Raw genomic sequence first — 24,715 nt, 5'->3', positions numbered from 1 at the left:
AGCCATCGCAGGCATCTGGGGAGTGAGTCAGCAGTAGGAACTCTGTCTCTCTTTGTCTCTTAAATACATTTTTTTTTTTAATTTAAGTTGGTTACTTAAAATACACAATTACTTCATTAAAAAAATAAGAGCAATTGAGCAGGTCTTAGCCCAGTGGTTAAGATGTGGTTAGGGGGCCCGTGCTGTGGCGCAGCGGGTTAAATCTCCAGCCTGCAGCATTGGCATCCTATATGGATGCCGGTTTGAGTCCCAGCTGTTCCACTTCTGAGCCAGCTCTCTGCCATGGCCTGGGAAAGCAGTGGAAGATGGCCCAAGTCCTTGGGCCCCTGCACCTGCATGGGAGACCTGGAAGAAGTTCCTGGCTCCTGGCTTTGAATAGGCTCAACTTTGGACGTTGCAGCCATTTGGGAGTGAACCAGCAGGTGGAAGACCTGTGTGTGTGTGTGTGTGTGTGTGTGTGTGTGTGTCTACCTCTCTCTATAACTCTGTCAAATAAATAAAATAAATCTCTTTCGAAAAAAAGATGCTGGTTAGGACACCTGCATCCCTTATCAGAGCACCCAGGTTCCAGTCCCAGCTCTACGCCTAGTTCCAGCTTCCTGTTAATGCACACCCTGAGAGGCAGCAGGTGAGGTGGGGGGTTCAAGCCGTTGGTCCCTGCCACCCACATGGGAGATCCAGATTGAGTTCCCAGGTCTTTGGCCTGGCTCAGCCCGGGACTCTGCAAGCATTTAGGGAGGAAGCCAGTGGACAGGAGCTCTATTTGTCTGTCTCTCTCTGTGTCTGTCTCTGTATCTCTCCACCTCTTAAATAAAATAAAGGTAGATATATTTTAGAGACATAAATTTTAATCTATTTGTGTATTTTTTTTTTTTTACAGACAGAGTGGACAGTGAGAGAGAGAGAGAAAGGTCTTCCTTTTTGCCGTTGGTTCACCCTCCAATGGCCGCTGCAGCCGGTGCGCTACGGCCAGTGCATCGCGCTGATCTGAAGCCAGGAGCCAAGTGCTTCTCCTGGTCTCCCATGGGGTGCAGGGCCCAAGCACTTGGGCCATCCTCCACTGCACTCCCGGGCCATAGCAGAGAGCTGGCGTGGAAGAGGGGCAACCGGGACAGAATCCGGCGCCCCGACCGGGACTAGAACCCGGTGTGCTGGCGCCGCAAGACGGAGGATTAGCCTAGTGAGCCACGGCGCTGGCCCCTATTTGTGTATTTTAATATGTATTGATATTATATATCCTATATAACATATAGGATATAATTTCATCTATATAGATAAAAGGTATAATAATATTTCTAGACATAATCTGTATAGACGTAATGGATATAAAAATAGATCTACAGTATCTAGATAGAAATCTGTATCTACATATTTCTCTATAGATCTATAGATATACAGAATAAAAATAACATATATATGTCATAGTATATTTGCTATATATATATATATATCTTTAAAAAGATTTATTTATTTGAAAGGCAGAGTTATGGGGCAGGGATGTGGGGAGAGAGAGAGAGAGAAAGAGAGAAAGAGATATCGTCCATCTGCTGGTTCACTTTCCAAATGGCCAGAACAGCAGGGCTGGACCAGGCCAAAACCAGGAGCCTGGAGCTCTGTCTGGGTCTCCCATGTGGGTGACAGTGGCCCTAGTCCTTGAGCCATCATCTACTGCTTCCCAGGATGCATTGGCAGGGAGAGGGATCTGCAGTGAAGTAGCAAGGACTTGAACCAGCACTCCAATGTGGGATGTGGCTGAGCAGGCATTACTTTTGTAAAATAAACAACAACAATTTTTGGGTAAGAAGAACAGTGACCCTTCTACATGTCCAAGTTGGGGGATCAATTTGTGCTTCCCACTGATTCCCACGGCATCCTGAGAGCAGTGCCTCCCCTCAAAGTTAGAAGGCAGCCCAGGCCAGGTGCTCACCAGCTCGGCTTTCCCCAGCCACTAGGTGGGCAGGTGCACAGTGGAATGGGGCCACTAGATATCCCCTGCATGGAAGAAACAGGCACCCCTCCTACATCCTGTTCTAGGCAGGGATAAACCAGTGCTTCTCAACACGCGCTCCACCTTCCATTAGCAGAGCTTTCCAACAAAGGTTTCTGTGGCCAAGTACATTTAGGGGGAGGGCCCACGTGCCCCCATTTCTTGAGTGACAAGGATATGAGCACAGCCAAGGCTCTGGGATGTCCTGCAGAATACAGAAATCATTCAACTGGAAATTTCCCAAACTATCTGACCATGAAACATTGTTCAAACATAAATATTTTCCTTTCAGGACATCAGTGTTGAAATAAGAAAATCTTAGAAAGCATTCAAGTACTGACACTCTCCAGGTGCACTATGTAATGGCAGAACCCTGGGCCTCAAGCTGGAGACAGAAGGAAGTTTCTAACAGTGGTAGAGAAGGCTTTCTTGGTGTGGCTGCCTCCCAAACCTAGCCATTCTCATCATTCTCGGTGATTTTAAGTGGTCTGTGCATTCCTTCTGGCAGAGTCATGTCACAGTATTCCATGCAGGATCAAGTATACAACTGGTGCTTAATAAATGCTTATCAACTGTTTTACTCTGCACCCCTTCCAGACAAGCGAACAGATGAGTATCCCTCGTCCAACATGCTTGGGACGAGCACTATTACTGATTTGGGATTTTTCTGGTGTGTTTTGGCATATCTGCATATATGTGTATATAATGTATATATATGCATACATATGTATATATATTGAGCTATTTTGGAGTTGGGATCCAAGTCTATCATGAAATTCATTTATGTTTCATATATACCTTACACACACAACCTGGAAGTGATTTTATACAACATTTTTAGTGCACCTGCATTTTGATTGCAACCTGTCACCTGAGGTCAGGTGTGGTTTCAGGTTGGTGCTCAACACATTTTGGACTCTGGAGCATTTTGGAGCATTCAGATTTTTGTATTAGGGATGTTCCTGTATATGTTTTCCATTTCCCGCAATCTCCATCCACACCGGCTCAAAACACTCAAGAGGAGGAGGGGACCTTCCACGTGCAGAAGCCAAGCACGTCAACATGAGCCCGGAGCAGGTGCACTCAATTCTCAGATGGCAAACACAGCCTTCCCCGAAGTCTCGGTTCCCAGGCAGACCACGCTGGGCCAAGCCTTACCGTGCTATCCTGCAGGTATTGCTCCCAGATCCCGACCGTCAGCCCCTGTCCAGCATCACAGGGCAAGTCCGGAGACACAATCATGTGATTGACCAAGGCCGACAGGTGCGTCCTCACGGTGGACAGGTGTCTGCAGTAGGCCAGCCCTGGCAGGGGAGGGAAGGAAAGTGTGCCATCTGATGTCTCAGACCTTGACTCCCAGAGTCTCGGAAGTGCTGTCCCACCCCTGCCCCCCATCTCACTGAACCCCCACAACCCAGAGAACTCTCATTAGCCCCATTTTCCAGTCAGTGAGTATGAATTTTGGAAGAGTGAAGCTCTTGCTGACTTAACTGAAGACTCCATGACCCTGGGGGAGCCCGGGACAAGGTGACACACCCTCCCCTTTGCAGCCAAGGCATTGACATAGAGCCTGGAGGCCGAGAGGGGCAGGAAGGAAGGAGGCAGGGACTCCTTGGGCCCTCAGTTCCTCCAACCCACACAAGGACAAAAAGACACGGACGGCTCCCATTCAGGTGGCAGCCGCAAAACGAAGGCCTGGCAAGTCAGCAGCAGGGAGAAGCTGAGAGCTCCCAGTTTGCTTTCAGAGATACTGGGTAGGCTTCTGGTGCAGTGAGTGAGATGCTGGTTAGGAAACCCACATTCCACACTGAGTGCCTGGCTCCAAGTCTGTTTCAGTTCTGCTGCCAGCTTCCTGCTAGTGTACACTCTGGGAGGCAGCAGGTGATGGCTCAAGGACTTGAGTCCCTGCCAGCTGTATGAGCTACCCTAGAGAGAGAGCCCAGCTCCCACATTTGGCCTGGCTCAGCCCTCGGCACTGTGGGCACTTGTGTACTTAATCAGAACTAGGATGCATCCTCTCTCTCCCTTTCCCTATCTTTTTCACTCTCTCCCTCTTCCAAATAAATAATCTTTTTTTTTTTTTATTTTTTTGACAGGCAGAGTGGACAGTGAGAGAGAGAGACAGAGAGAAAGGTCTTCCTTTGCCACTGGTTCACCCTCCAATGGCCGCCGCGGCTGGCGCGCTGCGGCCGGCGCACCGCGCTGATCCGATGGCAGGAGCCAGGAGCCAGGTGCTTTTCCTGGTCTCCCATGGGGTGCAGGGCCCAAGCACCTGGGCCATCCTCCACTGCACTCCCTGGCCACAGCAGAGAGCTGGCCTGGAAGAGGGGCAACCGGGACAGAATCCGGCGCCCCAACCGGGACTAGAACCCGGTGTGCCGGCGCCGCTAGGCGGAGGATTAACCTAGTGAGCCGCGGCGCCGGCCCCAAATAAATAATCTTTTAAAAGATAGTCCTGCCCCCTAAAAAGAAGAAATACCCCAAAGTGCCTGGAGGGCACTGGGCACAGCCAAAGCACTTGGGGTCTTTGCTTTTCGCTCCGACCAGGCACCCTCCTTCCATCCACAATTCCTAGAGAATCCCGAGCCTTCTGAGCACTCACCCCTACCAAAAACAGGGATATGATGATGATGACAATGACAGAATAGCTAGCCTGGGGGAGCCCGGAGGAAGCTGCTCCCAGAGTTTGCCTAACTGAGCTCATGTAATTATTACCACAACCTATGACGCAGGCATTGCTATTATCTCCATCTTCTACATGGGGTAAACTGAGGCACGCTGGTTCTATCACTCACCCAAGTGACAGCATTAGGAAATGTGGAGCTGGGATTTGAACCCTAAGCTACCTGACTCCAGAATCCAGGCTCTCAACTACTCCAAGGAATGAGCCACATTATCAGCTGGGGAGAGCGTTCTAGATGCATCTTGAACCCCACTCCTCTTCCTAGAAGGGCTTCCACTGGGGTCCGATCAATGCTTGCCCAGTGTCTGCTGCAGGCCAGTTACCTTAGACAGCAGCACGAGCAGTAACAGGACAGGCAGACATCTTGGCCGAGTGGGGCTCCGGCGCTCCCTGCCTCCCCAGGCATTCAACATACTGGCTACACTGCTGCTTCCCGGGCCCACACCAGTGATGTGAGGACGACTCTCAAATTCCTGAAAACACCCCGGTTTTTATCTCCCTCTGCAGGTCATGAGGCTGGAGTGTAAAACCTGCTAAGGGTCAACAGGTCAGAGAGGGCAACACAAAGCCTCCGCAGTGAGATGGAGCAGGGTTTGAGCCCAGCTCTGCCACCTGGGAGCTGCGTGTCCTCGGGAAGTCACTTTGCCTTTCCACATCTTAGTTTCCCCATCTGCTGACTGGAATCATCAGAATACCTATGCCATGGATTTAATTTTTTAAGTTTTAGAGAAGGGATCTTCTTGCATTTCTGCCTACCAAAGAAGGGGACTGACATTCACAGAGTTCCTGGGACATACAGCACCAGGGGCCGGGGCTTTAAGCACGCACCTGATTCAGCCCTGAAAATTCACCCTCCAAGGTGGGCCCTGGGGATGCAGTGGTGATTGCAAAGGGGCCCCACCATTCACTGTCCTCTCTGAAGACCCAGGGATACAATTTATCCCCAGTTGGCAGCTGAGAAAAATTGAGGCTCAGGGAGCCAAAGGCAGACATGCAGGAAATAGAGGAGCAGAAGTTCAAATTCCAGACCAGGATCCCTCCCCTGAGACTGCTGGCATACAGTAGGTACTCAATAAATGCTCCTCAGAGACCCTCCTGGCAATGAGGACCAATACGCACATCCGTAGAAGGCTCTAGAAAGGATCTGGTACTTCATATTGTCACAGAGAAGTTTCAGGGGCGCCCTGCAGGTGGAGAGAGAGAAGATGTTTACAACACATTGACACACAGCCCTGGTTTGCTGGAGAGGAGCCCAGCTTGTTATCTATAGAGGGCAGGTTGAAATCAGCCAGCTACAGGACTCCAAGGAGGGCCACTATTATTTCTACCCACAGAGCATCACTGCCCGCTCTTAGGCTACCAGTGTCCTCGGTGCCCTAATTTCCCTTCGAGGAATCACCCCCTCCCTAACTCTTCTCCGTGGTTTGGAAGGGGATGGATGACTCCACCCGGTAATAACTCAGATTGGATTCATAATGACTGGGTTAGATACGGTCATGTGACCTAACCTGGGCCAATGAGAATCAGTCCTGGGACTTTTGTCAGAACTACTAGGAAACATGCATTCTCCTGTTCTCGAGTCAGTCTCTCAGCCAGAGGGGATGCTGGGCAGTGGCTGCAGGGAGCCATCCTTGTCACTGCATATGGAGGGCCTGCCTAATGACGACATCCTAGAGCCAGCAGAGCCACCAAGCTGAAGAACAGAGAGAGCAGCTGGGTCTGGCCACGCCTGAAGCCACTGTGCCTCTGGATTTCTCATTTATGCCAACGCGTGTTTTTTCTTCCCTGAGCCAGTCTGAAGCAGGTTTCTACCACTTGGAAAGACAAATGTGACTTCTAAAGTGACCCAGGGGAACCCAAACGAACCAAACTGGGATTCAGCTTCTTCGGCTGAGTACGAAGCTGATGTCTCAGCTGCTCCTTACGTGGGAATTTGGGGGTGAGGGGGGCACTTCTGACTGCAAGAGGAAGTGAGACTCGAGCGTTGTTGGAGAAAACAAGGGCTGCTGGAGGGACTGCTGTACAGTCGAGAAGAGGACAGAGTGGAAGGACATCTGGACACGTACTCCCAGGACACCCCAGGGGAGACCGGGCAGGGAGCATGGCGTTCATCACAGGAGCGGGAACGTTCAGGGTCCCCACTCGAGCCCCCAGGTCGGCAAGGCTCACACCTGCTGGGGTTTCCCAAGAACAGCATCTCACGGACAACTGTGCCACAGGGGACTCGGCCCTCTGCAAACTCCCCCTCAGGACAGGTGTGGAGAGAAGCTGAGAGGGTGGGTACTGGGCTACAACAGCAGTGGTCCATGAAACACCAGCCCGAGAGACCTTGACCCAGGACCTTGGGATCACGATAAATGCGGACCCTGGGTCACAGGCTGAGGATGAGGGGCTGAGAATCTGCCTGGGTGTTTCTGATGCTGGTACAGAGGAGCGAGGGGTCGCATGCTTCACACCTTTGATGATGGATTCCTTGCTACTCTCCCTGGATTGAAGGCTGGACCACCCACTGGGACGGATGCCTGCCTGTCTTCCCTGGACTAAAATATTCTGTTTTCTGAGACCAGGCCAGGCTGGGCCAAGGGAAAACATTTCATGAATTGGCTGAGACAGGAGCCAGTGTTGTGGTGCACTGGGGTAAGCTGCCACCAGTGGTGCTGGCATCCTATATGGGCTCCAGTTCAAGTCCCAGCTGTTCCACTTCTTCTTGTTTTTTGTTTTTTGTTTTTGTTTTTTTTTTTTTTTTTTTTTTGACAGGCAAAGTTAGACAGTGAGAGAGAGACAGAGAGAGAAAGGTCTTCCTTCCGTTGGTTCACCCCCAAAATGGCCACCATGGCTGGCGCGCTGCACTGATCTGAAGCCAGGAGCCAGGTGCTTCCTCCTGGTCTCCCATGCAGGTGCAGGGACCAAGCACTTGGGCCATCCTCCACTGCCTTCCCAGGCCACAGCAGAGAGCTGGACTGGAAGAGGAGCAACTAGGACAGAACCGGCGCCCCAGCCGGGACTAGAACCCGGAGTGCCGGTGCCGCAGACGGAGGATTAGCCTAGTGAGCCATGGTGCCAGCCCACGTTCCACTTCTGATCCAGCTCCCTGCTAATGCACCTGGGAAAGCAGCGGAGGATGGCCCAAGTGTTTTGGCCCCTACACACACATTGGAGATTCAGAGGAAGCTCCAGGCTCCTGGCTTTGGGCTGGTCCAGCCCAGCTGTTGTGGCCATTTTGGGAGTGAACCAGTGGATGGAAGAGCTATCTCTCCCCCCACCCTCTCTCTCTGTAACTCTGTCTTTCAAATAAATAAAAAATAAATCTTAAAATGACACACACACATACACACACACACACACACACACACACATATATATATAAAGAATGCAGCATATCAGTCCCTATGTACTGAATCAGAAGATGCAGTAATTAAAAAAAAGAGAGAAAGAATTGGTTGAGACATTCCAAACAGACAAAAGCCCTATGTGCAAGAGATGAGACTGGAATCTCACTTTATTCAATAAGACAGCATTGTTGACTGAGCATCACTAAGCATCAGGTATCACATGCTGGCCACTTTTTTTAAAAAAGATTTATTTATTTACTTGAGAGGCAGAGTTACAGACAGAGAGGGAGGCACAGAAAGAGAGGTCTTCCACCAGCTGGTTCACTCCCAAATGGCCACAACAGCTGGAGCTGTGCCAATCTGAAGCCAGGAACCAGGAACTTCCTCACCCACATGGGTGCAGGGGCCCAAGCACTTGGGCCATCTTCCACTGCTTTCCCAGGCCATCAGCAGAGGAGCTGGATGGAAGTGGAGCAGCCAGGACTCGAACTGGCACTTATATTGGATGTTGGCAAGGCAGGCGGATGCTTAACCTACTGCACCACAGCGCCGGCCCCACTTTTAATCATTATGTAATTTAACTCTTACAATATCACACAAAGCAAACATTACTTACATCTTGCAAGGAGTCAACTAAGATAAACGCATCTGCCATTAAATAATATTTCTAGCTTCTTCCAGGCACCTGGTGGGACTCACTTCCTGGCCCTTGTTGGATGGAACATTTTCCCTTGGTCTCTGTGGCTGTCAACAATTGAGACAGTAACTTCTTTTTCAGTTGAATCCGTCAGTGTGGGGAAAACAGAGCCCTCGGCTGACCCATGATAAGACACAGAGCATACATGTTACTAAACTTGATCTGAAAAAAATCCTCTGAGGTTTTAGGACTGTGTGCAGCCTAACCATGTTTACCCTGAGCAATACATGTTAAGTAATCTCCAACAGCTAGGACTTTGCAAAGCAAGGATCCCATCTAGATCTGGTTGATTCCATTGCCGGGCAAGAAATGGACACCCACAACTTGCGGTAAACCCTTCATCCCCTCCGTTTACAGTTCCAGTTCTCCTACCTCTCATGGTTGCAGCCATTGGTTGAGCTACCATCAGCAGAGCCACTCTGAGAACAGGATGAGCAGGAAGATTTCCGAGGGCTGGGTTGCCATAGGGATGGGAGGTTGTTCATGGAGACATCCATCAGATCCTGGGGCACTGTAGTATGGAGAAGGGGGACAGAAGAGCTCTGTTGAGGTTTATGTAGATCACAGAGTCCTCACCCCAAAGCAAGCAGCTCCCTTGTCAGGCCAGCAGAGCTAGGGAAAGACCTTGAACCTGAGAGCAGGAAACAGTGACCCCAGTGTTGATCTAAGTCCTTGAGCCCAGTTGATTCAAGGAAAGCCATCACCCAAATTTGGGATGCCCAGAAGATGGGTAGAGGGAACTACAGCTGACAAAAGAGGAAGAGAGAGAGAGAGAGAGAGAGAGAGAGAGAGAGAGAACGCACAGAGCCAAGGAAACAGGCCCAATCCCTGAGCAGGCAGCCAAGACTTGCCATGTTGTCATTTAGCTCTGCTTACAGAGCGGTTACAGGGAGGAGGGGCCTGCAGGGTGCTTTTGGGGAAGGCACATGGTCTGTCCCCAGAGAGCTCCTGGTGGGGAGACCCATCTCAATCAATGAGGCAGGGCACCCAAAGGCCAAAGACCCAGTGGGTTCTGGTGGCGGGCACTGGTGCTGTCCTTCGTCCTGACCCATAAAATTGTTCCACAAAGTGGGTCTTGAACAGATTGGCAACTCCCCAGAATCATGTGGGGGCTCGTTAAAAAAAGCCACGTGCCCATCCTGTATCACTGGCCTACAAAATCAAGACTTCCTGGATGTGTCCTGGAGACACAGCCCCCAAAGTTGTATTTTTAAAACAACTCTGATAGAGTAGTAACATCTAAGTGTCCCCTAATCTAAATCCTGGACATTGGTGATTCCTGGCCAGCTGCTCCCAATATTTAGCACTAAATTTCCCTTCCTTTTTTCTTTCTCACTTTCACAAAAACCTCAGCCTTTGCGTAAACACAGAACAGGATACTGTTGACATATACTTTATCCTGTCTACAGTCAACTTCCTGGCCTGTTGGCAGTTCTAGACAGGTGTGAGTGTTTATTTTCTCTAGGACAAGGCTCAGGGTAAACGTTTCGTATAAAAGGCCAGGAGGTAAATATTTTACAGCCTGTGAGCCATTTGGTCTCCACCATAACCACTCAGCACTTGTCATGGTGAAAAAGTAGATGTATGTGTACAAAATGTAAGCAAATGAGCATGTTCCAATAAAACTTTATTTGTAGGCACTGAAATATGAGCTTGTCATTTTCACGTGTCACAAAAATATCACCCTTCCTTTATTTCCATTATTTAAGAATATAAAAATCATTTTCAGCTCTGGGGCTGTACAGAGTGAGGCCGGGTTTGGCCAGGGGCCATGGTTTTCTGATTCCTGCTCTAGTTCAGGGAGGCACATTTTCTGACACTCCCTGGCCCCACCAAGATAGCTGGCGATACCCTGCCTCTTCTCTTGAGTGTAAAGGAAGGGGGAGCTGTGGCCCTGCCCCACTCTCATCAGAGCTCAGAGGCTGACCAGGTCAACCCCTACCCATCGACAGAGCAGGAAGCTGCCTGCAGAAAGTGGTTCTCACAGTTACCACGTGTGGCTTGTTACAGTCCCCTGTGCAGACTCACCAGTGAGCTGACCACGGAAGAGCAGCGAGCCTCTGTAAAATATTCTAGAAATATACCCCTAGTTCTAAGCCAATCTCAGGGAAGCAACCATGTATGGAAGCCCAGGTATGGCAACCATGTCGCCATCCCAATTCCTCCTACCCATGCAGACATCACCAATGGATTCCTTCATTACCGAACCCACAACACAACACTCCACTAGAGAGTGAGGGCTGGTCAGTGTGAGGACACCCACCTGTCTCCTGCTTCCATCTCCCAAGATTCAAATGACAACATGGCAGAGGTGGCTGGCACTCAGCCCCAGGGGAAGGGGGGAGCCCAGACATTACTGGGGGGCTGCTCCTTCGGGCCTGGTGTTGGGAGGATGGCATCCCGTCTGGTGCGTGCCCACGTACTCCCCCTGGCCACCACCAGCATGGAGTGACCTGCAGGAACCATCATCCAGGCAGGGCCCACGGAGATGGAGGAAGAGCTGCCCGAGAGGCCGGGAGCAACTTGAGACACAAAACAAAGAGAACTGGTGAGGTGGGAGTGAGGCGGACGGAACACTGGCACAGCTACACGAACCGATTCCCGGGACTCAAACCCTTCCTCCGTACTGCTTCACGCAACTCCCACGCAAACTGTGTTTGAGTAGAGTTAAAATGCTGATATTAAACAGTGCCTATCACATGCTGAGTGCCTGGCTAGGCAAGGGTTTACCTATGTGACCTGCAAGGGATATATTTCTTATTTTGTAGAAGGAGAAACTGAGGTTTAGAATCACCCAAAGCCCCACCAGGTAGTGACTGGCTCATGTGGTTATTTATTTATTTATTTATTTGACAGGCAGAGTTAGATAGTGAGAAAGAGACAGAGAGAAAGTTCTTCCTTCTGTTGGTTCACCCCCAAAATGGCTGCTACAGCCGGTGCTGCGCCAATCTGAAGCCAGGAGCCAGGTGCTTCCTCCTGGTCTCCCATGCGGGTGCAGGGCCCAAGCACTTGGGCCATCCTCCACTGCCTTCCCAGGCCACCGCAGAGAGCTGGACTGGAAGAGGAGCAACCAGGACAGAACCTGGCACCCCAACCGGGACTACAACCCAGGGTGCTGGCGCCACAGGTGGAGGATTAGCCAAGTGAGCCATGACACCGGCCCATGTGGTCTTTTTGATAGAAGTCCCCCTTCTCCTTCCACTAATAACATCTTGCACCCACTTACTAATCACAGTTACTATCATTGTCCCCTCTCACACATTAGAAAACTGAGGCATAGGGGATTTAAGCAAGCCCAAGACCACCAAGCTATTAAGTGGAGCTGAGAATCTAGCCCAGAGGCTTTGTCCCTGAGAGCCATTCTCACTCCCTCAGCAGCTTTCCCATCAGCTGCTATCTCCCCCACACCATTGGTGCGCCACAGGGGCAATTTTGTCGCTGTCTGGAGACATTCTTCATTGTTACAACCCGGGGGATTATCAAGATGTCATTGGCATCCAGTGGCCGGAAGCCAGAGATACTGCCCAACATCTTACGCCATTCAAGACAACCACACACACCCAAAGAACAATTTGGCTCAGGCTGTCAACAAAGCTGAGGCCGAGAAACACAGCACCAGATCAACACTGTCCAACAGAAACAAGACTGAGCCACATGTGCCATTCAAAATCTTCCAGTAACCACACTCAAAAGGTAAACACAAACAGGTGAAATCAATCCCAACAATATATTGGGTCTAACTCAATATATATATAAAAGTTATCCCTTCAACATCTCAATGTACAATTATAAATATTTTACATTATTTTCTGCACAGTTTTCAAAATCTGGTGAGCGCGTTATGCTCACGGTGGGGCGGTGGGGGGGGGGGGTGTTACAGGCCCAGGCATTCGAATCCTAGCCATGACAAGAATTAGCCAGTTGCTTCTCCTTTCTGTGTTCCAGTTTCTTCCTCGGAAAAATATATTATCAAAAATATATTATAATACACTGAGCCCTCAGAGTACGACCTTGGATGGGGGTATCATCAACGCTCACTCCGCACACAAGGGGATGCAATCTGGAGAGGACTAGTCTTCGTGTCCAATTCTGCGGTAGGGCTGGACTCCATGATGTCCCAAGCAGGGGCACCCAGAGGACTCTGGGTAATGCCTGGAGACATTTCTCACCATTTCAACTTGCAGAGGGTTGGGTTTGCTACATGGCCTCTCACGGGCAGAGACCAGAGATGCTGCTCAACCCTCCAAGGCCTAGGACAGCCCCCACCACTCGAGAATTCTTCCATCCAACACATCAGCAGTGCTAGGGCTGAGAAGCCCTGTTCTAAAGACACCGACTTAGCTGGGTTTCCCCAAAGGCAGACAGGATCCAAGGGCAAGTCGGTTATTTGGGAGGTATTCCCAAAGGCACCAGAAATGGGGAGGTGAGAGAAGACAGGGAAGAAAAGGCAGAGCATAAAGGGGCAGCGGCCAGCAACAGGGCTTTGCCTCCTGGAGACTGTGCAGCACACACATCTCAGAGTTGGCTCACGCAGGGGCGAGGGAGCTGAGGTGTTCTTACACCAATCCTGACCGTCATGGGCTGAGGGCTGCTCCAGGCACGCACCGACTCCCTGACGCTTCCAGTACATGCTGCCTGGGGGCAGCAGGGACCTGGTGGCCAGAGAAACCCTTCTGGATTGAATGGCATGCATGAGACAGGAAGTGCCAAGAGGTGTGGGTGGGCACAGCAGGTGCGTGTCCTGCTGGCTAACGTCAAGCCCCACGAAGCCACCACAGGATAGCAGGGGTTTGCCCCGCACAGGGAAAGCCTGCAGTGCCAGCCTGGCTCCCAGCACGGGCATACAGAGGGCCTACAGGAGGCCCTGCTGGGAAGGCCGCTCCAGGGGTTCCAGCCCACTCTAATGAGCCAGCTCTCCAGCTAGTCTGTGTGGGGTGGGAGGCTCAGGTTTTCCGGGAACAGAAGCCGGCTCAGCACCAGGGGGGATTTCACCCACACCAATGGAGCCTTTTTGATGTTTGGGGCCAGAATAGCCTTGCTGTAAGGGCCAGGGCCATGTGAGCCCAAGTACCATGGAGGGACCAGTCGGGGGGACATCACAACCTCATAGGGGACCGGCACAGACAAGGTGATGAGTGCTCACGACACCCTGGAGCACGGAAGTGATATAGGAACACGAGGCTCTGCTGGGGACCGGCCTCGAGGAAGCACCACGGGGGAAGGCACAGGTAACCTGGAAACACTGAGACCTTACCCCGAGCCCGCCCCCACGCCCCAGATGCCACTCAGCCACAGTGAGCAGCCCAGAGCCACGCATCCGCCCTTGCCGACACAGGACGTCTGCTCCCCAAAGAACCTCCCGCTGCCCAGCACGTGGCCATGTAAGCAAAGGGAGGCTCAGAGCTCCTGGGCATTGAGGGGGACCAACAGGGCGCAGAGGGCGAAATCAAACGAGGGTCACAGAAAGGCCTAGAAATCGAGGCTGACTCAACAGACAGCCCAGTGCTCACTAACAGACAGTGCTTACTAAATGCCGCACCCACTTCTGAGCCCTTTTCACATACTCACTGAGTCCTCATGGCAGTCCCATGACGAGGAGGACCTCAGGCTGCTCCCATCAGCCAAGCATCCGCTTGTCTCATGCGATCACATGCAAACTGCCCCGCACCTCAGGCATCTCGGGTGCTGGTGCCTAGTGCTTTGCTTCCCCTTGCTAGCTCCTCTACCACTTCCTGAGGGCCTACTGTGTGCAAGCCTTAGTCCACGCGCCTGACACTGACCACCTCGTCCTCTCATTGCTTCCTTGCCACAGTGAGCCCTAGTGAAGATTAACAACAGCGACTCTGATGGCAGCTAACATCAGAGATCTCCACGTCTTCTCTCTCTTAGTCCTCACAACAACCCTGCAAGATCAGGGCTACAAACACCCCCACTTTTCAGATGAGGAAACTGAGGCACTGCCTGGGAAGAGTTCTCTCAAGTCCACTCAGGACCCAGAACCCAGGCCCAGGCCCTGGCACCCCTTGTCCAGTGGCTTCTGTGGTAGCCAAGTACACAGTGGTCATTGCTCTCCTCTGGGGGAAACCAAAGCTGTCCAGATACAAACCTCGTGATTCCAGCTTCCCAGCCCCTACTCTGGCCCCAGAATCCAGACCTCTCATCTTCTAGTTCCAACCACTGGAGTTGGGTTCAGGGGCAGGTGCAGGTGGATCCCGGGATGCTGGGACCTGGGGACGGGGCGGCTCACCGAACTCCGACTGCATGCCAGGGTAGATGATCCTGAACACGTAGTCTGTGGCCTCGTCGTCCTCCTTGTCCGAAGACGTGGACTCAGCAGAGCCCTGAGGGCTTCGCTTGCGCAGTTTGGGGAACACCTTGCCCTGAAAGCACAGGTTCCATGCAGGGTTCCCTCCCCCGGCCCCGGGAACGCACCTGTCCCGCCTGCCCCACACCCTGCACACAGCCCAGGGGCTGAGCAGGGTGTGTGCAGGCCCACAAAGCCACACCCAGGCGCAGAGGTGAGAAGAACCTCCAGTGCCCCCAGCCCCAGCCTCCCCGGGCCTCCCCGAGGTCACTCACCTTCCCCCGCTGGGACCAGAGCGGGGGGTCCAGCTGCCCGTGGGGGAGCAGCCCATTCTCCAGGCACGAGAGGAACTGCAGGAGGTGCCCGCCCTTGGGGAAGCGGAAGGGCGGCCTCTGGATGCCATCCTGGCTGACCAACACCACCGTCCCGCCGCTGTCCACTGCCGCGGCGACCGGCCAGAGGAGACCCAGTGGGAAGTCACTAGGAGACACAGTGACGGGGCCCTCCCTGCAAGCACATGCCCCTGGGGTGCCAAGCCAGACCCGGGGTCCCACTCCAAGGCTCTGGGAAAGGCCTGAGAGGTCGGGCCAGGGAGTCGACTTCAGGACAGGGTCGACAAGGGCATGGGTGGTCTCCCCACAGTCAGCCACCAAAGGCACCAGATGTTCCCAAGAATCTTCTACAAATCCACCCCCCGCCCCCTTTATGTTTGGAGGCTTCCAGATTTTTCCCTGCTCAGGGCAGTAGTTGACTCTGGCTAGCAGGTGCTAAGCACTCACTGTATACAAGCACAGCACATTAAAGGCACCGTCTCATTGCAACACAGTATCCCTGATGAAACGGAGGCTCAGAGAGGTTGAGGAAGTTCTTGGAGATCACACAGCTGACGAGGAGGCAGAGCCTGGGTCTGACCCCAGGTCTGTCTCCCTACGAAGGCTTCACCCATTGTGTTTCAAGCCTGCCTTGCCTTGCCCTCTGCCGTGCTGGCCATCCCTCCCTCTGACTTTAGGAGCACATACTACTGGTCTCAGATCTTCAGAGTACTAAGTTTAGAGTCGCAAAGACCTGGGTTCAAGTCCGGGCTCTGGAAGTCGCAGGCTGTGCAACTTTGCACCGTGCTGCTTCCTCACCTCTAAAACGTGAGTGACGTCACCCCTCTCAGTGGGATGCTGTGACAATTAAGCAACAGGCAGGCAACCACTTAGAGCCGTGCTCGGCACATTATAAATGTTCAATAAACGCCAGCCACCAACATCAAACGCGGCTTTGACACTGAGCCCGTACCATACAAAGAGTACTTCTAAGAGCTCATAGAAAATTGAATTAAAGGTAAGTTTATTTCACTGCCAACATGTTGAAATCCAGGCCCATCGGAGTCCTTGCAGAGTTCAAGGAAGACGCCTGTTATGAAGTAAACTGCACGGATTCAACATGTTGGCAGCAAAAGAAACCCATCTTTGAATTCCGGTTTTCTGTGAACATTCTGATACATCATGTGATCTTCACAGCAACCCCATGAGAAGGTGCTGTTAGGACACCCATTTTACAGATGGGGGTGCCAAGGCTCAGAGAGGTGAAGACACCAGCCTGGACTGCACAGGTAACATGGGCTGCCCATGATGCCAATGAGTGGGTAGGGATGGAGGCTGGCAGGAGATCGAAGAGGACCCCTAGCCAGCCCCGGGCTGCCCCCACAGTCCCTACCTTGCTGGTGACAGTGCAGGTAGACAATCTCCTCCAAGCGGATGGTCATGGCATAATCCCAGTAGACGCTGGAAGGGGAGGGAGGCTCAAGTTTGCGAGATGATTGCTTACATCACTGTGGGGAGGGCTCAGGAGGCAGAGGGCCACACCCACGGGCTCCTTCATCCTTCTCCCAGGATTCTCCCATCCTCAACACACCTGTCCCAGCCCATCCGGCCTCTCCTTCCTTCTTCTGGTCCCTGCACCCCAATTCTCTGAGGCAACCACCCTCTCCTGCTCCGTATGGCTAAGGTGAGACCATCCCCACCAACCTTCCACCCCCAGACTCCCGGAGTGGTCGCCTGCCTGAGACCTGGCCAATCAGCCTGTGCCACCACCCCCGCCACAGTGACTGGTTCAGAGATGGCCCCAGGGCTCAAGCAGAACCAGTGAGACTCGATGGTTAGATCTGCGTTAGAACTGCTGGGAGAGTAGTGGCAGGAAGTTTAGAGACGGCAGGGCTCGTGGCAATAGAAAGCCTGCCAGAGAACGGCACCAATGGATGGAAAGCCAGGGATGGAAAGTGTTCAGCTCCCCATCACTCAAGTCCCTGGATGCAGCCATGCCCAAAATCCCTGCCCCTGGGTTTTGCTGGGCAAGTGACCCAGTGCTTACGTCATCCTGAGTTTGGTTTTCTGTGGCTGACATGTAAGAGACTTGAACAACCCAGCTCTAATAATGCCACACCACCGTCCCTGGACAGGAAGCAGAAGAGGCACTCAACAGGCTTGACCTCAGAGGTCCCAGCAGTGCGGCCTGAGGGTTTCTCTGAGCCTCAGTTGCCTCCTCTACAAAATAGACATTATTCCAACACCTGCCTCATGGTGCTGTGAGGATGCAATAGAATCGCAGCATTTCAAGGGTCCAACATGGCGGATACACTGCTTTTCTGGCATGGGCATTCAGCCTGGAGGTTGATACCCATTAGGGGGCCGATGCTGTGGTGCAGTGGGTTAAAGCCCTGGCCTGAAGCACTGGCATTCCATATGGGTGCCAGTTCAAGACCCGGCTGCTCTACTTCCAATCCAGCTCTCTGCTGTGGCCTGGGAAAGCAGCAGAAGATGGCCCAAGTGCTTGGGCCCCTGCACCCACATGGGAGACCCAGAAGAAGCTCCTGGCTCCTGCCTTCTGATCAGCATAGCTCTGTCCATTGCAGCCATTTGGGGAGTGAACCAGCAGATGGAAGACCTCTCTCTCTCTCTCTCTCTCTCTCTCTCTCTGCCTCTCCTCTCTCTGTGTAACTCTTTCAAATAAATAAATACATCTTTAAAAAAAAAAAAGATACCCATTAGGATGCCTATGTCCTACACTGGAGTGCCAGCTGCAGCTCCCGACCCCAGCTTCCTGCTAACGCAGATCTCAGCAGGTAGTGGTGAGGGCTCTAACGATCAGGTTCCTGCCACCCACGTGGGAGACTCATACTGAATTCCTGGTTCCCACCTATGGTCTTGGCCCAGCCTTGGTCACTGCAGGCATTTGGGGGAGTGAACCAGCAGATGGGAGCCTCTCTGTCTCTCCAGGCTGACAGCACCTCCTCGGTCCCTATGCTGTCTCTCTAGGAGGGCCTCCTGATTGGAAATCCCAGAGTCTGGCAGGAGTGGGGCCCAACGACGCCGCCCAACAGGAAGTGAGCAGCTTAGTGAGCACCATCACTCACTCCAAGACGGACGCCACTCCCCCGAGGCTAACAGGAAACAGAACACGACAAGGACGTTCCTTGCAAAGAGTCATTTCTTTATGACACACGCGTGCCTATGTGCTCAAATACTTATTTCCTGTTAAATCACATGATGTCTGCAAGGGAAGGGGGTAGAGTGTCAGGAACCCCAGTTCTGTTTTTATGTTAATTCTTCATCATGACATGTTGTGTTTGTTTTTAAAGAGCAAAGAAAACTAGGACTAAATGTGGACTTGGAGCAGCTCAAACCATGGCTCCCCCTCCCCACCAGCAGGCTGGGCCGGCTTCACCTTGGCCTGTGGCTGCACTTGGTTCTCCCTAAAGGCTCCCGGTGTGGTGCTAGGACACAGGCATGCAGCAGGGAACCCTGCCCCCACATTTCCTTCGGGCGGGCAGGACTCCATAGCTGTGGCTGGGTTCCCAGACACTGCAGCCCCGGGCTAGGTCCTGCTAACCACTGCAGCTCCTGTTTCTACCCAGTGAAGGAGAAGGTGACAGAACACTGGGGAGTAATTTGCCATCTGTAGCCTTAGATCTTCGTGAAGATTTCTCTCTTTGGCTGGGGTTTTGACCTGGGTACCACCTAACTCCTAAACGCTAAGATGCTTCCAGTTGGTTTCTGGGTCCTCCTGCACGTCTGAGTGATCCGTGAGGCCACAGCAGGTGGCCACTCAAGCAAGCAGAGACCAGAAGAGAGCAGGGGACACATGACGGACTCAGGGCCTACCTCTTCTCATAGTCCAGGTCCCCCACAGACCCATTCATCAGCTGGTTGGGCGTCCATTTCAAGGTCATGATGTCAGCCGTCTGGTGGAGGGACAGGTACCCCGGCACAGCCTCCATGTCATCCCTCTGCAGAGAGAGGAGGAGACTCAGGCCTGGCTGCAGGGCTGGAGTCGCGGCAGGCAAGGGCCCTGGTCTCTTTAAGTCAAGGACGCATAACTGGATCGGAGAGGCGGGGCTGCCCCTTTCCCAGCCAAGTGCAGGTCCCTACACCTCCTCCCAGGTAGCCGTGCACAGCAGGGCTGCTTGCAGCCAGCCTTCCAGGATGGGCTGTATAGAGTGCACCTGCGATGGTACTCCTCCTGAGGTTATGGGGACCTCCTCCAAATTTTTTTTTTTTTTTAGAGCCGAGACAGGGGCTGTGTGCCTCTTCCCATCACCCTGTGCAAAGCAGAAGCCTTCGGGGAGAAAGAAATGGCAGCTCTGTGACCTACCCCACAGATACTACCCACCATCCTCTTTGCCAAACACCCCCCCACACTCCCCAACCCTGCCCCCAAGCCAGACCTCTTGCCATCCCAGAATTTATCTATAGGATTTCCTTCCTGCTCTGTTCCAGCTCCTGGGGGACAGGCAACGTGCCCACCCCTCACGCACAGAGGAGGCAGCCTCTCCGCCAATTCCCCACAGCAAGCACAACGGACATGTACTGAGCACCAGGCGTGCACTGTGCAGGGCTCAGTTCTCCCACGCACTGCCTCCACGCGACCACCCGTGCTGGACCCGCCACAGGGGAACACGGCAGCACTGCACTGGCCCCAAGACACCCGTTTCGTTTGCTCCCATCCTACTGTCCCTGAAATGGGCGTGTGTCTTGTCATCAGCAGCCACACACAGCTGTGACGTGCTGTCCTCGCCTGAGCCCCCACACACTCAGAGCTGCTCGCACCGTCCTCGCCGCGGTCACGTTTGCTGCGTGCTTCTGCCTTCGCCCGCGCAGCACGGCTGCTATCTTAAGCATCTTCAGAGAGCTCAGAGTGGGATTCAGCTTTGCGTTAGGGAAGCTACTGGGAACGCAGAGAGGCTGGCGACAGAGCAGCCGAGTGCTGATGTGATATTGGCAAAACAGGCACTTGTTCCTCCCCGCGGGGACGCCCACAGTTCCAGGTTTCCTCATAAAACCAGCAACTAAGTACTTTACGGGATATAGGCTCAGCCCAGAGACGAGAGAGGGCACTCTCGCGAGAAATGCTGCACTTCCGGTGCACTTGGTTCACAGGTCACCATCCTTGTTGTGGAAAGGGACACAGAGGGAATTGTTTTCAGCTTTGTGAGCCACACCACACACCTCTGCCATGGTAACCTGGAAGCACCTTCACACTAATGGTGTGGCTGTGTCTCAATAAAGCTTTATTTACAAACATGGCTGGAGGGCCACATTTAGCCCATGGACTATGGTGTGTTGATCCCTTCCGTTGATGGAACAGAAAATGACACAGGCAGACCTGCCGCCTGTAACACCCGAATCCCATATGGGCACCAGTCTGAGTCCCGGTTGCTCCACTTCTGATCCAGTTCCCTGCTAATGTGCCTGGGAAAGCAGCTGAGGATGGCCCAAGTGCTTGGGCTTCTGCACCCACCCACATGGGAGACCTGGATGAAGCTCCTAGCTCCTGGCTTCAGCCTGGCTTAGCCCTGGCCATTGTAGCCGCTTGAAGAATGAACCAGTACATGGAATATCTCATTCTCTCTTTCAAAAAAATAAATAAGTAAATTTTTAAAAACACAACAACAACAAAAACAAGAATAAAACCAAGGGTACTTCAAAAAGTTCAAGGAGAAAATAAATTACAAAGTAAGTTCATTTGGGGGCAAAAAACTGTTAAAGCCCACGCACAGCTTTCTCATAACATATGTGTGCGTGGACTTCTGGAAGACTCTTCCTATGTCCAACTAAGTCTCCGAGAGCTCTTTCAAAAAAAGTTAAGCTTGGCGGGCGCCGCAGCTCACTAGGCTAATCCTCCATCTGCGGCGCTAGCACACCAGGTTCTAGTCCCGGTCAGGGCGCCGGATTCTGTCCCGGTTGCCCCTCTTCCAGTCCAGTTCTCTGCTATGGCCCAGGAAGGTAGTGGAGGATGGCCCAAGTGCTTGGGCCCTGCACCCGCAAGGGAGACCAGGAGAAGCACCTGGCTCCTGGCTACGGATCAGCGAGATGCGCCGGCCGCAGTGGCCATTGAGGGGTGAACCAACGGAAAAAGGAAGACCTTTCTCTCTGTCTCTCTCTCTCACTGTCCACTCTGCCTGTCAAATAAATAAATAAATAAATAAACAAAAAAGGTTAAGCTAAAATTCCTAAGTAGTAAAAAACTACATGATCTAAATAGACTTTTTAATTTCTTGATGGTCACATTAAAAATGATGCATCTCTCATTCTTGGCTCCTAAGATCTATGGAAATAGGGTCTGGTATCCACTGTGGCCCAGAGGGACAAGAGAGTTGCCGAGGGTGAGCCAGTGGCTGAAACTCAAAGAGCAGAGCTGGAGTAGCTGCCTCCCTCTGCTTCCTCCCAGCTGAGGCCAAACACCACACCAACGCTGCGACCAGAGGGCCCATGGGAAGGGACGTCAAAGGGGACACTGCCCGAGTTGGGGGCTGCAGGTGCCTCGCTTGCCACCCATCCCTGGCACCTGGCTGGATGCTGGGGAATACAGGGCAACTGGTGAATGGCATAGACTCTGGCACTGGCTGGCCCAAATTCAACTCGCAACCCTGCCTCCTACTTCACTGGTATGGGCCTCCGTATTATCATCAACAATGGTAGCACCTGCCTCCAACAGGTGTTAGGAGGTTTAAATGAGGTAATACAGTCCAAAGCACTCCACACAGTGCAGGCTATAGTGAAAGTGCTTGTTAAGTGTTAGGAAGATGATAATCCTTAGATCTGAGCACCTAACACACAAATCAGAGAGTAAGATGGGGGCCAGTGCTGTGGCACAGTGGGTAAAGCCACTGCCTACAGTGCTGGAATCCCGTATAGGTGTTGGTTCAAGTCCCGGCTGCTCTACTTCTGATCCAGCTCTCTGCTGTGGCCTGTGAAAGCAGAAGATGGCCCAAGGATGCACCCAGTGGGAAGACCCAGAGGAAGCTCCTGGCTCCTGGTTTCAGGTTAGCACAGCTCCAGCCACTGTGGCCAAGTAGGGAACCAGCAGATGGAAGACCCCTCTCTCTTTCCCTCTGCCTTTCTTTCTTTCTATGTGTAGCTCTTTCAAATAACTAAATAAATCTTAAAAAAAAAGTGAATAGATGGACAAAAGGCTGGATAGACAAGTGGGTGGGTAGATAAACTGGAAAATAAGCACACTAAAATGAATGGGTGGGTGGATGGGTGGGCAGGTGGATGGGAGAAGGAAGGAAGGAAGGAAGGAAGGAAGGAAGGAAGGAAGGAAGGAAGGAAGGAACGAACTGACGGATGGATGGATGGATGGATGGGCGGAGACAATGGCCAACAGATGAATGGTTGGATATAAGTATAGACAGGCGGATGAATGAATGATGGGCAGATGTATAAATAGAGGGATGGGGGATATAGAGAACAAGACAGCCAACTGGTGGATAGATGGGTAGCTGGGTGGATGAATGGAGGAACAGAAGGAGACACTGACAGGTGCGTCACTGGATGAATGGAGATACTGGCTGACAGATGAATGAATGTGTGGATGTGGGCAGACAGGTGAACGGATGATGGGCAGGTGGGTGTTAGCAGATGGAGGAAGGGACAGATGAGTGAGCAGGTGGCTGGAGGGACAGATAAATGGATGTGCAGTCTGGAGCCAGAGGGAACCTAGGTTACATAACCTGGAGCCAGAGCCCGGCAGGAATGCTCACCGGCTGAACCAAGACGTTGTTCTTGCCATAGAGCAGGGTGGCCCGGGAGTTCTGGTGCAGGGACTCCACGTAGTCACGGGCAGACAGGGATGGCCGGTCGTCCATGCTGCCACTTGAATGCCTCTTCTGGATCTGGGTACCAAGAGGGAGCAGGGACAAGTCCTGAAGTGACTTTGAGGGCCCCTGTCCCATTCTCCACCACCGCCCCCCCCAGGCCAAGTCCAAGCCTTGACGCAAGTCCGTCCCACGGCCCCACTGCCCAGCGACTCACACAGAGGGCCGGGCGCTTGGTGGGCGAGTCCTGCCGCAGGTGCGAGCTGTGGATGCGGTGCCTCTGGACCAGCTCGTCGGCCGAGGGGTCCGTCCAGAAGTGGTCAGCGGTCTTCATCTTGGTATATTCCAGGGCGCAAGGCCCCACTGCAGAGCACATGGGGGCTGGGAATCGGAGCTCCCAAAAGTCCACCCTCCCATCTAACCACCAGATGGGCCACACCTTCATCTCACTACCCCTCCCGCCAGGCAGGGAGGACACTCCAGAGTCCCCCAGAGAAGAGGCCAGAACAAAGGAGCAAGGGACAGTGAGCAACAGGTAGGAGTTGCTGGGTGAGGCTGGACTGAGGGCGGAGGGGCCCTCGGGAGCTGCCCCTGAGCACCGGCCCACTCACCCAACAGGGACGCGAGGATGGGGCCGTCCACGGGGTCCATCAGGAGAGCTTCCTTCTCATAGTATTTACTAGCAACACAGGAAAGGACACGCAGGTTTGGGGGGAGACCAGCAGAGGGCACACACTGACAGACTGGGTTCAATCCCCAGGGACAAAGCCTCCGCTGCTCCTATAATTCTTGTATAATTAATACTGATTATTATTATGCTTAGTAAACCCTTTTTACAGATGGGGTAATAATAACAGGAGTTTTATGGGGCTATCTGAAGGACTTCTGAGAGAAACAAGAGATGAAAGGCATTTGGCACAGCACCTGTGTGCACCTGCTTAACGGGCCGTTGTGACATTGCCGTTGTGAGAGCAGTGAGACAAGCAATGAGAAGCCTGCTGAACCCACCAGTGGATGATTTGGGGGTTTTATGTTACAGTGTGGAGGTTCCTAAGTCATTAAAATCCATGCACTCTAGAAACTACAGGAATTTCAAGGTCATTCTGACTTCCCCGAGATCTCAGGCCCAGCAAGGTAAAGTGATTTGCTCGAGACCACACAGCAGGCAGGTGCAGACTGGGCTACACTGAGCCGGCATGGCTCTGGCCATCAAAGAGCAGGATCTGGAGTCCGAATGGGTGGGAGCCCAGCTCAGCTACTGCCCAGCTTGCTGTGTGGCTTCCGGCTAGTCACCTGACATCTCTGGGCTTCAGTGTCCTTGGTAGTAAAACAGGAAGAATGACAGAATTCACCTGCCCAGGTTGCTGAAAGAAATCAATGATGTCCACTCTGTTAACAACAGTACAGAGCTCCCAGCCAGGAAATCCTCACTAAATGGTAGCAACATCATTGTACTCTTACCCCAGAGAAATCTATCACCCAGGGTATTAGATGATCCAGATTTGACAAGCCCCAGACTGGCTCATCATCAACACTGCACATTTTGGTGTCAGATCTAAAGTTGGTACTCAAGCCACTCCCCACTTCACTGCTACCCAGTTTCTATGCCAACACTCAACACAGTTATGC

The 24,715-nt window shown here is 52.6% G+C and overlaps 1 protein-coding gene across 4 annotated transcripts in view; it reads right to left on the bottom strand.

The window, feature by feature from the left end:
• Positions 1-24,715, bottom strand: part of SGSM1 (small G protein signaling modulator 1) — a 96,300-nt gene that overhangs the window by 30,257 nt on the left and 41,328 nt on the right. For 3 of the 4 annotated variants that reach the window (XM_089322913.1, XM_089322914.1, XM_089322915.1), the window contains 11 exons: positions 23,698-23,765; positions 23,304-23,449; positions 23,033-23,164; positions 19,152-19,276; positions 16,708-16,775; positions 15,279-15,442; positions 14,947-15,079; positions 11,057-11,221; positions 9,072-9,210; positions 5,790-5,854; positions 3,146-3,291 (listed from right to left, as the gene is read on the bottom strand). In XM_089322913.1, the coding sequence (XP_089179039.1) occupies positions 3,146-3,291; positions 5,790-5,854; positions 9,072-9,210; positions 11,057-11,221; positions 14,947-15,079; positions 15,279-15,442; positions 16,708-16,775; positions 19,152-19,276; positions 23,033-23,164; positions 23,304-23,449; positions 23,698-23,765 (1,351 nt within the window). The remainder of the gene's footprint in view (positions 1-3,145; positions 3,292-5,789; positions 5,855-9,071; positions 9,211-11,056; positions 11,222-14,946; positions 15,080-15,278; positions 15,443-16,707; positions 16,776-19,151; positions 19,277-23,032; positions 23,165-23,303; positions 23,450-23,697; positions 23,766-24,715) is intronic. The other variant, XM_089322916.1, reaches the window with a different exon arrangement.

Source organism: Oryctolagus cuniculus, chromosome 21, assembly GCF_051225735.1.
Source record: "Oryctolagus cuniculus isolate XC-2025 breed Fujian yellow rabbit chromosome 21, ASM5122573v1, whole genome shotgun sequence".
Classification (NCBI taxonomy): domain Eukaryota; kingdom Metazoa; phylum Chordata; class Mammalia; order Lagomorpha; family Leporidae; genus Oryctolagus; species Oryctolagus cuniculus.
Note: the sequence above shows the minus strand (reverse complement) of the source record. Positions and strands in the feature narration are given on the sequence as shown.